This window comes from Molothrus aeneus, chromosome 26 (genome assembly GCF_037042795.1).
Source record: "Molothrus aeneus isolate 106 chromosome 26, BPBGC_Maene_1.0, whole genome shotgun sequence".
In the NCBI taxonomy this organism is placed as follows: Eukaryota; Metazoa; Chordata; class Aves; order Passeriformes; family Icteridae; genus Molothrus; species Molothrus aeneus.
This window is the reverse complement of record NC_089671.1, coordinates 4,255,878-4,272,889: the sequence shown is the minus strand read 5'-3', so window position 1 is coordinate 4,272,889 and position 17,012 is coordinate 4,255,878. Positions and strand designations below refer to the sequence as shown.

The 17,012-nt window shown below is 46.1% G+C and overlaps 2 protein-coding genes across 2 annotated transcripts; both read left to right on the top strand.

Annotated features, from left to right (window-relative positions):
- The first annotated feature begins 1,223 nt into the window (after positions 1-1,223).
- Positions 1,224-8,201, top strand: ADAP2 (ArfGAP with dual PH domains 2). Its single transcript, XM_066566026.1, has 10 exons — positions 1,224-1,320; positions 2,350-2,480; positions 3,147-3,238; positions 3,361-3,446; positions 3,782-3,891; positions 4,546-4,692; positions 5,399-5,482; positions 5,908-5,970; positions 7,186-7,263; positions 7,844-8,201. The coding sequence occupies exons 1-10, from the start codon at positions 1,230-1,232 to the stop codon at positions 8,051-8,053; spliced, it is 1,092 nt and encodes a 363-aa protein (XP_066422123.1). The 5' UTR covers positions 1,224-1,229; the 3' UTR covers positions 8,054-8,201.
- Positions 8,202-9,623: 1,422 nt separating this feature from the next.
- Positions 9,624-15,982, top strand: RNF135 (ring finger protein 135). Its single transcript, XM_066565894.1, is given in 10 exon segments — positions 9,624-9,735; positions 9,738-9,849; positions 9,851-9,941; positions 10,755-10,840; positions 11,283-11,313; positions 11,378-11,548; positions 12,753-12,855; positions 13,537-13,596; positions 14,015-14,116; positions 14,914-15,982. Coding segments are annotated over 10 exon segments (1,404 nt in total). The 3' UTR covers positions 15,450-15,982.
- Positions 15,983-17,012: the final 1,030 nt, after the last annotated feature.

Sequence of the window (17,012 nt, the reverse complement as noted above, 5' to 3'; positions counted from 1 at the left end):
CAAGACTATCTCAAGTCTTTGTGAAATATATATATATAAATAGCCACTCCCCAAGTGTCATACAAAATGTTCCTTTTATTCCACAGGAGTTGTAAGGACACTACAAAAATTAAGCTAACAAAAAGCTTTGCTGTATGGCTTGCAAGATTGCCTGGGGAAAATTAAATCCATGTTTACATTCCAGTATGCAACAGTTCCTAGAGGGAGAATGCTGAAAAGAGATTCTATGTAAGTAGCTGAACAACTTTTTCAGATATTCTGCTGCTGTGTATTTCATAACTTCACAATAGTTACAAGTAAATAAAAGGCATAATACTATTTAGTACCTAGAAGATGGAAAAAAGGTTTCAGTACTTGGAACTGTTAATACATGTCTAGTGTAGTGTTTAGTCATCTACAAAATTACAGCGTTTTTACAAGATTGTAGATAAACTTTACTAAAGAAGCATTGTGTATACAATGCACCATAGCAATGCAAATTAAATTTAACCTGAAACTAGAAAAATATTTGAACATCTCAATCTTTTTCTGAATTAATTAACCTTCTTGAAAATCTTTGTCTCAAATTTTCCTCTTTTCTCATGTCTTTATAGATAAACAGAATATTTGTATTTTGTCTTAGATAAACAGAATATTAAGGCACGACTTTTTGGCATTTGCTTTATCATGGAAGAGGGACATTTTCAGTAGGGTTGAAATGCTGTATTGTCCCTGTGTTGAGCTGCGTGGGCAGAGGTTTTCTGGCCCTGCTTGGTGTCACCGAGCTCCCTCAGAGCCTGTGCTGAGCGCTCGCAGTGGGGCAGAGCTGCGCTGGGAGAGCGGGACTCGCCTGCCCCGGCGGTACCGCGGCTTTTTCGGTCGATGTCTGGGGCGGCGCTGCCCTTCTGATCCCCGGCAAGCTTTGTAAACTTTTTATAGAGAGCTGGGGCTGAGGCAAACCTGGAGGGCGCGGGCGAGCCCTCCTGGACACGGGCCCTTAGCAATGCACTGTCAGCGCAGAACTTCCGACTCTGCGGGAAAGCTGCCGGGGACCGGGCTGGGACAGGGACAGGGACAGGGGGCGGGTGCCCTCAGGGCGCGGGCCGGGCCGGGGGGCCGCGCACCCCGAGCCGCCGGCAGGAGGAGGCGCCCGGGGACACGGGAGGGGACGGGGCGTCCCGGGCCGCTCCGGTTCCTCATTTGCCGGCAGGGCCGAGCCACCGCAGACTCCGCGCCGGGCACCGGGTGCGATGGACTACGACCACAACAAGGCGCTGCTGCTGGAGCTGCAGAGGGCGGCCGGGACCGGTAACGATCGCTGCGCCGACTGCGGGGACCCAGGTGAGGCGGCTCGGCCGGGCAGCGCCCCTCGGCCCCCGGAGCCGCTGCCGAGCGGACAGCGGCCGTGACGAGGGGCTCGGGCCGTGGTGCCGCGTGGGCGCCGCCGTCCCGCTCCGCAGCTGGGTCCGCTCGGTCCGTGCTCGATCCGTGTCCCGCAGGGCGGCTGCGGGCCGGCCCCGCGGCGCTGCCCGCTCCGGGACACGGCGCTCGGGGAGCCCCGCGGGGCCAGGGAACCGCAGCAGGGGCGGGAAACGACCTCAGCACCAGGCGCTTCCCCGGTTATTTGTGGACAGGGCACGAGGCTGCGGGAGGAGGAGGGTGCGTGGGGTGATTTTCAGCTCGGGGAATGTCTGTGCGCAAGGGCTGGGGCAGGAAAAGCACGGAAAACCCGGCGGAGCCCCCGCGCCGCGCTGGCGCCGGTGCCCGTTCCGGTGGGTCAGGCGGGAGCTGAAGAAGGCGTCAAGTTGCTTCTGTTTAGCGTGATAGGGAGAAGTGGGCGGTGGCGCAAGCCAAGGAAATGGTCCTGCCAGAACACTCAATGCCTGTAGGCGTGCACCTGTCAAAGCTGCTTCAGGGGATGTGGCAGCAGGCAAGAGCAGGAGCCTTCGCGGACACGGACGGAGCCCGCGCTGACGGTACTCCGTTGTACTCCGTTGTATTCTCCGTAGTGCGCACTGTCGGCACCTTCCTGCCACTGTTAGTTCAGCAACAGCAGCTTTTCATGCAGAACTAATAATTAGCTGAGCTTTCCCATCACCACTCATCTGCCTGCACAGTCACCTTAATTTTAAAGCAAATAGGCAGTTAAACAATGTACAAACTCAGGGGCCACATCGTTCACTGGGGAAAGCAGGTATTGTTCCTCTGAGCACAGCGAAGTGACAGCCATAAACAGTGGGGTGGGATTTGAGGTATTTGAGGTATTTGCTAGGTGTGAAGCCTGGACTGTGCATCAGATGTGGGTCTTCATCCTTGCCAGTGGATGTGCCTTTTCCTGTGTATTAATTGATTGTTTGTGGTTTTATCTAGATCCAGAGTGGGCTTCTTACAAACTTGGAATATTCATTTGTTTGAATTGCTCTGGAATTCATCGCAATCTTCCTGAAATCAGCAGAGTCAAATCCCTTCGGCTTGACTTCTGGGAGAGCAATTTAATAGAGGTATAGAGGAAAAAGTAATAATCCTCCACATTTCATAACCTTCTCTGCTATGTGATTCCTGTGCCATCCACCATGCACAGTGCAACAGAGCCATGTTAACTGCATGGGTTACTTTAAGGGGATTTTTATGACCTGCTCGATCAAATTATGCTGATAGGTCACTGCTAGGTGACCATGTTCCTAACAGTCTGTGGTGTGTATTTTTGTATACACAGTAACTTCTTCCTGTGGCTTAGAAACCCACAGATATTTCCGGGTAGTATGTTCAATTAAGAAAGCAACATACTCTTCTTAAATTTTGGTTCAGCCTCTCAGCATTCAGTTGAATTGTGTTAAAAATACAATCACAGTTAATATCTGGGAGGAGATGAAGGAATGGGGAGATCATATATAAATTTTCTCCTAATTTTCTTTTGTTCTTTTCATCAACAACCACAGTTTGTATTTCTTCACAAATGGTTCAGAACTGAAAAAGGTGCATCCACCTAAAACCAGCAAACTATAATGCCAAAGGGAATTGATAAATGTATGTAAATACACTCTGAGAGTTATGGCAAGACTCAGAAAAAAGTGCAGCACTCCCTTTGATACAAGTCTCATTCTATGTTTATGACATGGTGTTGATTTGCAGTGGCACACCTAACTGTAATTTATTTTGTATTTCAGTTTATGAGGAATCACGGAAATCTCTGGGCCAAAGCTAAATATGAGGCAAAGGTCCCTCCATACTATTACATCCCCAAGTCCCATGACTGCATGTAAGTTGATGGTGTATGCACTGCTGTAGACCTTTATATTTGCTTCCCTTTCAGGTCTCCCTGGCTGGCTGCTGAAGCTAGAGTAGAGACAGATCAGCTTTATCCATGTTTTCCTCTTTCAGGGTTTTAAGACAGCAGTGGATTAGAGCTAAATATGAGCGTGGGGAATTTCTTGACACTGGAGTCTGCCCTGATCCCTGTTCTGCAGGTAAAAGGATTGTCAGGGAGGTCTCAGCCTCAAGGCCAACAGCACAGTGTTCTGTTGGCAGCTTTGGAGATCTCTAAGGTTGGCTTGTCACATTTGAACTGATGGATGTGCAGTCACTGCTTTGAGTCTAGCTTTGAGAAGAACTCCTGAGAAAAGGCACTTACACAAGTGCAAGGGTATATTCAGATCTTACAGTTCTCTATTTCTTCCACTTATTTTTTCATGAGGGGAAAATTCTCAGATGGAGAAGAGACTTGAAACTGTCACATCACCCTTAGCTAAATAGTCCTGCCCTTGTGCCACCCTTGTCTGACACTTTTCTGTCTGCTCTGCAGGCAGCCGTGAAGGATGCCTCTGGAAGCTTGGGAAGGGACGCAGACAGTTCCAGAAGAGGCAGTTTCTCCTGTCAGCAAAGGAAGGGGTGATGAAGTACTACACCAAAGAAGTGAGTTCTTCAGCCAGATCTGGCCATAGGTAGCAGGTCTACACCCACCCTCAGACCTTGTTCTTTGTGGGCAAAACCCAGCACAAGTAGCTTTGTTTCTAGTTTTGTGGCCAGCCTGTGCTTAGAGGAGTGGACAAGTTTCTCTCTTAACATATGTGGTATATTGGGCAATTTTGGATTTAGTTCTTTTTCTCTTCCCTTATCTCAACCTTGCAGCCTCCTCTTTCTTAGTGAACAAAGGAAATGGGTACTGGCAGTTGAATAGCAAGACAAAGAAGAGATCTGCTGGCAGTTTTTAGCTTCTTACATTACCAAAATACCCTCTCATCAGCTCCTGCAGCAGGGTTCTCTCATGACTCCTTTCTGTGAGAGACTGGAGCTAACTGTTCTCTAACTGGGAGGCTGGAGATAGACCTTTCCCTTGCAATGCACACCCAGCCCTCTTCAGTAGTGATCCAGCATTTGTGAAGAAATCTTTCTAAGTGGTTTTATGTTGCATGTAGTTAAGACTTTATGTTTCAGGTATATGCAATATTCAGATATTTTAGGACATCTGCTTTCTTCTTAGTAGGGGTCTAGGTCTCATACAGCTGATCTGTCCTGCAATACATTCCCTGAGAACACTTTAATGCAGTGATGCTTTTCATTTCACAGTCCAAAGTTCCAAAAGCCGTTATCAGCGTTGAGACTCTGAATGCAATGTTCCAGGTGGAGAAAATAGGACACAATCATGGGCTGCAGATCACATACATCACAGATGGTCAAACAAGGAACCTTTTTGTCTATCACGAAAGTGGAAAGGTGAATATAATGGAGATTCTGGAGTAAGCAGGTGCTTAGATGTTGGATCTTTATTTTGGAAGAGTTACTGTGTCTGCTACGTCCGGTTTAAGTTGGCATCACTAAGACTTGTACAATATAGCAAGTTGCAGAATTTGATACTCCTAACTGTAGCATCTAACTGTAGCATCCTGCTCCTTTTCTGTTGGGGCATATATTCAACCTCACCCTTTGGATAGTCTGAAGTGGTGCATGGAATCTCTGTAAGGTAACTGCCTCATGGTTTTACACAATTTCATGGTTAAATTCTTGGCACACATAGAGAATATTGTTCTACATTATTTCCAAGCCAACCATGATAATTTTGAAAAGTATCTCTGTAGATATTGTTAGACTTCTGTTTCTTCCTTCACCAGAGTTCTTGTGTCTTTCCAGGTAGAGGTTTTTAAACAACCCATAGCTGAATCAACTGAAAAAGCCTGTGTATACAGACTTGGGTGACTGTCCATGCTGAGAATGTCTTGGACCTCCCAGGAGGGGCATTCTTAAATTATTTTCAAGGGTCAATGTTTTTCAGGTGTCTGGGACAAATCACTGACTCTCTCTGCCCCTTGGGGAGAAAATACCTCTTTATAAAGAGGTCACAAGGAAGGAGAGAGGCATTCTGGAGAAGCAGTGCTCTTACTCTTCTTGTTGATCTTTGTGTCTGTGTTTGGTGTTTTCCCAGGAAATTGTTGACTGGTTCAATGCTATTCGGGCAGCACGTTACCATTATCTCAGAACAACCTTCCCAAATGTCCCTGAGCTTGAGGTGAGAACTCAACAGGGCTTGAAGCAGTCTAGCCAAATATAGCATGGGAAGACATTTTCTCATGACATTTTCTCACTTCTTCTGACAGAGTCAGGTGCTTAAAAAGCAGCATTTGGGTCCAGGGAATGGACAGAAGAGGTAGAAGGAAAAGCCACACTGAATAACATGCAAAAACTTGGTTAGCATTGAAGGCCTTAAAGTCTCCATGTGATTCTTACACAGTGTAATCTGTCAAAAATGTTATGTTCCTTCTTACTTCAGACTTCCCTTTACCAAGCAGCCAAAAAATTCCCAGACCCCAAAAGCCACAATTGATGGTGATTAACTTTCAAAAAACAGAGCAGAAATGCAATCTTGAATGAGACAGCCTGCCCTAGTTTTGGTTGGGACAGACACAGACTTTTTTTGTGTTTGTGTTCTCCTAGCTCATACCCAGGATCACAAGAAGTTTTGTCAAAGAAGGATATATGGAGAAAACAGGACCAAAAGTAAGTGCATATTTGGCATTACACAAACATGATCATTCTAGGTAGAGAATATTTGGTAGTTCAATGATCCTGACTTGTAAATTATTTGCTCAGTGACTCTCTGCTTCCTGGGTTGATAAAAGACACCATATTCAAACCTGTCATGTTCTTTGGGACCTTGTTTTATTTTGTGTGGAAAATAACATTGGGGAGAAGAATCCTTGAGGAGTAAGCAGGGTGGATTAGCTGTCAATGGACATGCAAAGTGCTATTACACAACACCATGGATTGTTATGTCTGCTAACTGCAGCTCCTGCTACAGCAGAACATGATGTGCTGACCTCTCCTACTTCTCTGTTTCATTTAAGAGTCCATTGCACTTAAGTCACATCTACTTAGAGCAGCAAAGTGTCATTTGAGCAAATTTCTCTACAGTGAAGCCAATAATTTGGTTTGTTTTATTGTGGGAAGTGTTTGGACCAGTACTCTTGGAACAGAAGAGCAGGGTTTTGGGCACTGCTAAGGAGGAGATAAAGATCTGAGGCCTTGTTTGAACACAGCCACTTCTTGCCTTGCTCTCCTCTGAGTGAACCATGAGCCAAGTTCCATTATAAAGTGCAGCAGTGCAGTGCTGATACTGAATATGCTGGGTTTTGGCCCAGCTTTGGTGCCAGTGTTCCAACACCTCTTCTGCAGGTATTTGCACAGAGGATGAAAGATTTTGTGTTTTTCTCCTGAGGCCTAAATTCTGCTTAAACTGAGTTGAGTCCTAGAAGAGGCCTCTTCAGTTCAGCCTGGAGCAATTAATAGCTCAGGAATGGTCAGGTAAGTGTAGCTGATGGAATTAGCACCTAAAAAAAACCAACTAGTATTGTACACCCAAAATTCCAGGGACAACCTCCTTGATCAGATTGTTGAAATTGATTGCTCACTCTCTTCAGTATCATCACTCAGGGGTTGTTCTCTGCAGTGCTTTCAATCCATTTCACGCAACTTCCTTAATCCTGTTAGTTTGATTACTTCCCTGCCCAAAGGATTGTCATTGAATGTAAATCTGTATTTTGAGCCCAGGAAGAAGAGAGAGCTGAGGGCTGCACACAGCAGTCCTGTTATCAGTTGCAGGGATGAAGGAAACTGAACTCCAGCTCCAGTCATTTAAGTGGTCCTGGGATTTGAATAGACCAAAGTCTGCTTTGAGGCTTGGATCTTTAAAGAATTTCTACCATTTCCTTGCAGCAGAAGGAGGCCTTTAAGGTACGCTGGTTCTGCTTGGATTCTCAGGAAAGGAACCTGCTATACTTTAAAAATCCACTGGTAAGAGGAGTGTTCCTTGTTCCACAGCCCCTTCATGAAGCAGGTGGGGAGGAAGGGACTGTTCTCATCCACCTTTTCCAGTGGCTCTGCCAGACTGGAGCAGGCCCAGCCCCAAGAGCCCATCTCCCTTGCCAAAGGATGTCTCTGAAGCTGAGCTGGTTGGGAACTCTGGCCTGTACAGTGGCTGTGAGAAAGATCTTTTAAAAGTAACTGCTACTGCCTCTGGTTCATGCCCCATCTCCCCCAGCCCTAGTGCCTCTGTGCCTGTAACCTTAGCCAAGATGAGCAATATTCCAGTTGACAGCCCCAATGTTCTGCTTTAGCCACGGGAATGTCCTTCCCTGTCCCTTCTGAACACCCACCAACCAGCTCTGTGAGGGTGGGACCCTGCCTTCTCCTCCTTAGAATGCCTGTGAGTGCAAAATGCCCCTTTGTGTGTTCCCTCCTGGTGTCACCAGTCCGTGTCATCGGATCCCCTGCGTGCATCCCCAGATCCTGTTCCGTGTCAAAGGACAGGGCAGTGTCTGCTGGAGCTCCACTGTCTGCTGGCTAATGGCTGTCTTCTGCCTCCTTCTTCCAGGATGCATTTGCACAGGGCCAGGTTTTCATCGGAAGGAAGGATGAGGGATATGAAGTACGAGATGATTTGCCCCAGAAAGTCTGGGTGAAGAAGAAGAAGCCAGTGATCACTCTGGTCACACCAGTGAGAGAGTTTGTGTTTATCTGTGACAATGACAGGCAGCAGAGGGAGTGGATGGATGCCTTGAGTGGAGTCATCACCCAACTCTGATGTCCACAGGGAGGAGCAGGCAGGCAGCTGCATTCCACCTAGCTGCAGCTTCTGGCCACACAGGAACAGGGTTGTTTTCAGCAGAGTGGGATGAATGTTTCTTACAGCACTACATTTCTGGCACAATAAAAAAACAAGCCAAGTTTAAGTTGTGGAGGATACTGTAATGGAACCAGTCCTGTAATGGAATCACACAGATTCTTCTAGCTCCTTGCTTTCAACAGTCTGTACCGTTTGGCTTTTATGTGAGTGGCAAATCCTACATCCAGTGATTTTTTTCCAAAGCACAACCCCACACGATGTCCCAGTGAATGTGTTGAGAGTAAAGGATGAACATACATTGATCTGGCTCACCCAGGTACAGATGAAGCTTAATGAGCTTGATTAAACCGAACATTGAAAGGCAGAAGCAAGTTTTAAAAGTATTTTCTTCAGTGACTTGCTTGCAAACACTCCGTGAATGAGGACTGGTGTTCAGTGTTGGAGGGGAGCCTTCTCATCAGGTACCACTGTGTGCAGGAGCTGGTGGAGATTGCTCTGGCTGACACAGAGCACTGAGTGTTCCATGCCTCAAAACAAAGTCTGAGATCTGGTTCTACCAAGCAGCAAGTAATTCACACATTTAATTCTTCCTTACAGATAGCCTTATTTTGCAAATCAAGAGGAAGTCTTGCAGACCAAGTTTCTGGTGAGGCTTCCACCTTCTGCTGACACTTGCCAGCTGGTCTTGAGATACTCTAAATAGTTCTTTTTTACAGAAATGAGAAGTGCCAATATTTGCAGGAATTAGTGACACTAATTCTTTCTCCTCAGCCCCACTCACCCAATAGTGCAAAGAAATTGTTTGGGTTGGTTCATCCTTCTGCCTTTCTTCGCCAGCTCATTGCCCAGCTCTGAGTAATGTGCAGCAGTTTTATGTATTGGTATGCTCCCATGAACTTCCCTGTGTTCCAGGCTCTGTCCCCACACAACCCCATTTGTTCTAGCTCACATGGTGGTTCAGCAATTCTATTAAACAGCCTAATCCTGCTGCTCCTGAAATCAACAGAGAGCAGCTTTTGAGTTGTACAAGGGACAATGCCAGTCTTCATTGTTAATTGTTATTTTGAGATGACCTGAGTAGCTTGGGATGACCTCAGAAGGGTTTGGTCCCTCCAGTAGCCTGGACTTCAGTCAGACAAGGTCTGCACTGTGCTGTGCTGTGCCACTGCTCTCCTGGCTGGGTCACCAGACTGCCCATGTCAGCAACTCTCACTATTACAAAATCGGGAAATTCACGGCGGAAATGAAATAGTGCAGATAACGGGGACTTTTTTGGACAGTCAATGAAAGTGAAGGCCAGGCTCTAGAGAGTTCTGCGTCACAGTCCATTTCCACCGGCAGCCCAAAACGTGCGAGCAAGGCACGTGAGAAGAGCAGAGGAGAACAGAGCAAAGCAAAGCAGAGCGGGGCACAGCAGAGCGGGGCAGAACCGGCGCGCCCCGGCCGCTCCCGGCACCGGAGGGCACCGGAGGAGGGGCCCGGGAGAACCGAAACTGCGCGGCCGCCGCGCTCCGCCCCGGGCCGGGCCATGGCCGCCGTCATGGAGCTGGAGGGGCTGGAGCCGCCGTGCTCCTGCTGCCTGCAGCTCTTCGCGGAGCCCGTGCGGCTCCCGGGCTGCGGCCACAGCTTCTGCCGGGGCTGCACCTCCGGTTCTGCGCGGGCCGGCCCCGCGCCCCCTGCCCGCGCTGCGCCTTCGAGCCTCAGCAGCTGCGGCCCAACCGCGAGCTGGCCGCGCTGCTCAGCCTCATCCCGCGGAGCTGAAGGAAGAGTCGGAAACACAGGAGGAGCCCATGGAGCTGCTGCCTGCAACGGCCTGAGCTCGGCGGGGCGGGGGCGTGGGGAGAAGGTACGGCCGGAGGCAGCGCGGGGCTCCCCGACGCCGGGAGCTTCACCCCCGACATCCTGGGGCTCCTCCGCGACACCCGGGACATTCCGGGATTACATCCCGGGGTGACATCCCCCGACTCCCTCGGGACACCCCCCGGCGGCATCCCCCGACTCCCAGGGAGTCCTGCCCGTCGCATTCTGCGGCAGCACCCAGCGGCGCTCGGGGCAGCCCCGGTTTCCATCGCACGGCGCAGTAACACACTGAGCACAAGGGTTCGGCTCACAGTGTTTGGGGCTCAGTGGTGCAGACACATTGAGAGCTGCATAGCTCAGTTAGAAGAACTATTACCTGTACATATTCAGCCGATGCACAGAAGTTGTAAGTGACTTCTTTGTGCTGGGTGTTATTTATTGCATTGCATTGGAGGCTGCTGAAAGGACACATAACATTATTAGACAGTGCTACAGCTCCACCCAGCTTCCTGGCACAAAACGGGACCGATTAATGATCTAGGTCTTTGCTTAAAACGACTCCCAGAGGAGGAGATGAGAAAAATGTGTTGACCTTCATTATTTTAGCAGATATATCTTTTTCAGTCAAGCTTAGACCGTATCAAAGCTCACAATTATAGTTGAGCATCTAATTAATTGGTGACTGTTGATGTTGACTTCATTGTGATTATTCCTACTCAGAATTGTGTCTTTCAGGCACCTCCTCAAACAGTCCATTGCTTAATTAATCAGTCATGTAGGGAATTTTTATTATCCTGCAGCTTAGTTATGCTTTCTCTGAGGTTTATATAGATAAATAGTCCAATGTGTCGCTTGAAAGGAGGAAGAGATATGGGAGAGCTCCAAGCAACAAGAAATAGCTGCAGAGACCATTCACCTGTTGAAGAAAGATCTCAATAAAACAAGGTACACATTGTACAATCATCACCTACAGTAACTTTCCATTGTTCTGGGTTGGAGATGTGGTTGACTGCAGGGTTGCCTTCCAGCTCAGAGCTGGAATCTGCCTTTTTGTTTCCTTCTTTTCTGTCACAATTCTGTTTTTACTGATGAGAATGAATATATGGCATCAGCTGCACTAATTTGTGTCTTGGCTGGCACAAAGGCCACTGGAATTGTGCATTGTTGCATTTTTCTTCTTATCCCAGGAGTAGCCTGAATGTTTCTGGTACACTTTGATGCAAATTACAAATCACAAGAGGAAATACTGAACTTTCTGAGTTGTCAAGCAGACTCCACTGGCCATAAAATATTCATGATCCTTACCATGCCCAACATCTCATAGCATGTAATGCAGGATAGTGTCAAATGTATTTTATTCCTTTGAATAAAGTTTTCTGGTCTGCAGGGGTCAGTCAAAGAGCACATTGGATGGGGCGGTAATTCTCAATTCCGTGCATCTTTCCTGACCACACAATGATCTCCATATTTTCTGCCTTTCAGGAATATACATCTCAGATCAAAAGCCAGATTACTAAAGATTTCTGTTGCATGAAGGAATATGTTGAAAGACAGGAGAGAAACACACTGATGTTCATTGAACAACAGCAAAAAGCTGCTCAACAGAAAATTGAAGAGACTATTCACCAGCTCACACACATCAAAGCCCAAACTGTAAGTGATGAAATGAAGTGGCAGAATATGAGCAGAAACTCAGGCTCACTGTCTGGGATAGCTGAATACGTACAAAGCACTTTCGAGGTCCCCACTGCACCATTCTCATAGAGACAATGGTGCCAATCCATGGACTTTGCTGTCAGCAGGGAAAGTAAGAAATTCAGAGGAAAAAAATTACTGAGAGAGGCACAGGCTGGGAATGGAATTCAGAACTAGATTTTTTTCAAGGATATTGGTGAGCTAGAATGAAGTGGGAGCTGCAGGGCTGAAATCCAGTCCTCAGTCAAATCTAAAGTCAAGATCTTTCATATCTTTTTATTTTCCAGAATTTGTATTTACACACAGGTACTCAAGTTAAAAAAAAAATTGCAGAGTTATTCAATATTTTGTAACAGTTTTCTTGTGGAAAACACATCAAGGGCCCTCAAAAGGTGCAGTTAAAGCACTTCAGATTGTGCAGAGCAGGGTTTGATGTTGAAAACAGCAGTGCCAAGTGATGCAAGTTAGCCAGCAGGAATTTGGAGTGGGGCTGACTGGGTGGGGCAGTGCCATGAGACAGAATTGGACTTCCAGGACCCAGGCACAGGTGCCCACACTGGAATTCACCTGATCCAGGGTCCCATTACAGGCAGTGAAGAGAAATGGGTACTTTCAGTGTTATCTGGCCTACTTGAAATATCCTCCTGCAAAGGAGATAATCCAGCTTCCAAAAGGCTGTTTCCTCCTACAGACTGCACACACAGACTAACAGAGCAACTTCAGATGTAGATTTCCACAATTTCTAAATTTAGGGAAACTAGGTTTACCCTTTCCTCACACTGATACATTTTCAAACTTTTGGTTTTGGTTCTAGAAGAAGAAGAAGAAGGAAGTAAAAAGAGTAACTTTGTGTATTCATGTGAATACTTAAGGAAGTTGTGATATATATGTATAAAAGAAAAATTAGTTTAATTCTTGGTTTTCTTGGGGAAAACACAGTCTTTTTATTTTTTAATAAGAATATCCTTCACTATTTTCTATGAGATTTCAGGTTGGTTTACTCAGGTAACTGTCCTATAAAGGAAACTTTTGATACAAAGAATAAGATTCTTGGAGAGATCACTGCTCTTTTTCCACTTGGGCTTTATATTATAATCTGATCTGTGAGATTAAATAACTACTGCTGTTTACATCTTTCCCTTGATCCTTTTGTCATTATTAGAGAGACTTATGTGAGAGGCAGAGGCACGAAGGCTCACCTTTGACAATAAATAAAATTACACTTGATGAAAAGCTTAATGTTGTCAAAAGTGCTCTAGAAGATTGTCTTGGTTTGGAAAGACAGGAGTCTGCTAAGGAAGGCAGGAGCCTCCCCTGAAATGGTGAATGTAAACCCTCCTCACCCCTCCAAATTGCTATAAATTTTAAATTAAGGGGCTCTCAGGCAAAAATATGGGAGCAGGAAATAACAGTTCTTTAATAGGGAAAAGAAAAAAAAAAGAGAAAATAAACAATGCAGTACACTAGAACAACACTGCCAGAGTCAGAACCCAACCTGACACCCTGTGGGTCAGGCTGTTGGTGGCAGTCCCATTGGAAATGTGGCTGCAGCCCTCCTGAAGTATCAGGTGTGGTTCTGTTGGAGCAACAGGGATCTGTAGAGAAGGATGTATTCTTCCTCTGAAGATCCGTGGGAGAAGAAGACAGCTGCTGTTCTTCTGGGGAATCCCGTGGAGAAGCTGTGCTGGTGTCTCAAAACCTCTGGATTCTATCTGGGTAGCAATGCTTGGCTCCTCCCTCTGGGCGGAGCATCTCCCAATGGGATGTTCTAGTTCTTATCAGTCTTGCAGTGCCATTCCATAGCTGTTATCAGCAGTGTCCCCTCCCCAGGGAGGTGTGAATGTGGTCACTGGAAGAGAGAGATAAAGCAAACTGCCCACTTGACAAAGGTAATCTGCCATACAGATGGTAATGGAAAACAACTTGCATTGAAATCTTTAACAAAGATCTTAAGAGAAAATTGGAAATTTTACTCTTGGAGAATTATGCTTAGCATCTCCCACCAGGTGAGTTTCCCTTATTTTGAAATCTTTTTCTTACAGGCAGTGGATTTAGCAAATAGAGTAAAAAATTAATTTGTGCAAATAAAACAAGAAACACAATACTCAGCAAATACTAAAGAACACTGTAAAATTTTTTAAGACAGAAACTGCTTTATCTTCATAGAATGATCCAACTGCTTTACCCATCTCACTCTTCTGACAGTTCCCCTCTGACCACACCAGCATAGAGTGTTTTGTTAATTTTGGGTTAAAATTTTGCCTACATGTTCTTTGTAATTTATGCAATCAAAAAATGCAGTTCCTTGTTTTGCACTTGAACAAGTAGCTGGGTTTATTTAAGGTGTGTTTTCCTTTAGAAGCTTAAATACTTCCTATGTACATTTTGAAGAAATGCCTTAACACTTCACTTTTTTGTATTTAGTGCATCCTCCAGACTTAGACTAGGAGCCAAGTGTCAGCTCATCACCTCCAGAGTCTGCAGCTGAAAGTCCTGAACCAACCATTTCCACCCAGTTTTCTCAGTGTAAGTATCCCAGCCAGCAGGATTCTTAACCACATCCAGGTGACCCTGAGACTGGATTTGCAGAAGAAAACTGTCCTTGCCAACATCAGCAGGAAGTGTGGCTGTTTACTGAAGCATGGAAACACAATGGAGTTGCCATGAATGATTCAGTTACTGGCACATAATGTAGCATTGTACCTGACTGCGGATGAAGGATAAAAAAGAGATAAGAAAGGTGTTTTGTGTAGGATGTGTGTAGCTTGTGCTGCCTGTGGAGTCTGAGCTGGTGTACAGGCAGTTACTGCACCTCACTGATCTTTGCTGTTAAGCTGTAGTTATTGCAGTTGTTACTTAAATTATGCAACATTTTGACAGAAACATTTTTGCAGTCAACACACTCTACTACAGCTGTAGCTTAACACAGCAAACAAATGTTTTTGCTGATAAAATATGTAAGAACTTGTCCCAGTGAACAGATGACTGTAAGCTTTATGAAGGTAAGCATCCCATTTGTTATTGACAGAAAGGTAATATTTAAAAAAAAAGATTGTGGCTAGAAATAAAATCCATCTGGTAGGGTGCAAGGTACTTTCACCTTTCCACTGGAGTGCATATGAGTCTGTCATGGATATTTACACAGTTGTGCCTGTTAAATATTTCTGTGTGCCCAGGATACAGTTGATAGTGCTTGGTTGAGGATTTTTGAACTTTGATTCAGGTTTATGGGTTGATCATTGGGTTTCATTTCTCTTTTGGAGCAGGGATGCACTGCTTCCTTGTTGCCTGCATGTGAGAATATTTTCCTTTCTGCCTTCCAGGGGTAGATGATGTGACTTTTGACTCCACAAGAGTACACGAGCGCTTGGCACTCCCAGCCCAGAACAGGAGAGTGATGGTTTCCAGCCACCTGACCAGTTACAAACCATCACCCAAAAGATTCTGCATCAGCCAGGTTATGTGTTCACAGGGTTTCTCTACTGGGTGCCACTCCTGGGAAGTAATTACCAAGGACGGTGATGGATGGGCTGTTGGAGTTGCTCATGAAATGATTGGTAAAATGGACAAATTGGGAAGAACTAAGCATTCTTGGTGTGTAGAATGGCTGGGTCCTAAAAAACAGCTGTCAGCATGGCATAAGAATCAAGAAACATTATTGCACAAGGACAAACCACTGAAGGTTGGAGTTTTCTTGGAGCTGCAGAAGAAGACTGTGTCATTTTACTCCATTGCTGACAAAGAAATGCTTTTGCACACCTTTGAAATCAGTACCTCAGATCCTCTCTACTCTGCTTTCTGGCTGTACACTATAGAAAAAAATGGATCTTTAACTATAAGTCAGCCAAACAGGAGATAAAGCCTACTGGGAACAGGGACAATTTTGCCATGACTGCAGTTTCTATAGAAGCCTCAGTGTTTAGCACAGGAGTGTACCAAGGAATGAATGCATAACTAGCCAGGCTTTCCTGGGAATCAGCTGTTGTGGTGTGTTTTATGTTTGTTCAGTTTCCCCCCATTGTTCTCTCAGAAGGTCCTGCCCTGTTACCAGTTTGTGTCAATCCCCAAACCCCTCCCCAGTTGTCTTGGTTACTAAATGTATCTTTCTTGTTCCCCACCCCTGGCTGCCTGCCTGTCACTCGACACCCCTGCCTCTTTTTCTAGAAAGTTTGGGCCAGGGTGTCGGGTGATTGGGTTAGGGGCCAGGGTCCCCCCCACAACCGTGTTTGATTGGTTCTCCGATTATGCCAATGCTTAATGTAGCCTTCTCTGATTTGCTATCTTTCACCGCTCCCACCCTTTTTAAAATCCGAGGCTTTCCCTGCCTCGGGGCTCTCAGCTTCTTCCTCTAAGCCCTCTGCATCCCCTACCAATAAAACCTCCTACCCCGAAGAGACTGAGAGTCGCCTCTTCCTTGCGTCCTGCGACCTTGGAGAATCCCAGCGGCCAACGTCCGCAAGGCTTGGCATCGCCTTGGGCACAAGGCCCTGACTTCGTGTTGGGGAAGTGCCTTACTGGCTGGAGGTTGGCTGGACACTCATCTAGCCTGGGTTTTTTGCTTTTTATTCGGCCACCGCTCCAATCAGCCACTGATACTCTGTCTGCTCTGCTTCTCTTCGTGCTGTGCTGTGGCCTAGCCAAACTTCAAAAGCAATTTCAGCCTATGCTAAAGGCAGTAACCACCCCTGTAGGAGTCAGGTGGGTTTCTCAAGCAGCTTTAAGTAGTCCCAGGATATTCCTAGTAAAGAATGGACTATGGAAGCTCTAATGTTGGGGATAAGCCTTTCTCATTGACCTCATTTTCCTATATTGACATAAAAAAATAGAGAAGAACAGATTATGCCGTTACTTTCTGTGGAAGTGAGTTTTCTTTAGACAGATCTGATTGATTAAGGAATGCTGAGAGGGTAAGAATGTTACTGATCTTGGGTATGAAAATCTTTCCCTTTAGGGGTAGGCAGTAACTATGAAATAGGCTTTGGATTTGAGGACCTGACATTTTAGAGAGGTGTCCAGAAGAACATCATCTCCCCAAAACCATATTTTAGTCTTGCCCTGGCCAAAGGGTCGTCAGTCCTGGTGGTAGTGTGACCATGGGCATGCTTATGGAAGCAGATGTTGGGGTGTGTTTTTACCAGCTAATAAATCTTGTGGTCACTTTAGTGCCCTTTTAAAGGGCCTGCAAACAGAACTCTGTCATGGGAAGGACCATCTGGTCTTGCCAGCTAGCCTGAGACAAAGCGAGAGGTTCTCAGTTGCCTGTGGGGGGAGAAGGAACCAGAGCTGAGGTCCCACAAAACCTACGGACAACTTGATTTCTGAGAGATCCACTGCTTCATGCAGGCACACTGAAAACAGCATTCCCAAGAAGCAAAAGCTTTTTCAGGAAGACTCTGGCATTCCAGAATTGACAAAATAAATA

Coding starts and splice junctions, on each gene's coding strand:
- ADAP2 (XM_066566026.1), top strand. CDS start 1,230: ATGGACTACGACCACAACAAGGCGCTGCTGCTGGAGCTGCAGAGGGCG. Junction 2,481..3,146: donor GGGAGAGCAATTTAATAGAG/GTATAGAGGAAA, acceptor TTTGTATTTCAG/TTTATGAGGAATCACGGAAA. Junction 3,447..3,781: donor CCCTGATCCCTGTTCTGCAG/GTAAAAGGATTG, acceptor TCTGCTCTGCAG/GCAGCCGTGAAGGATGCCTC.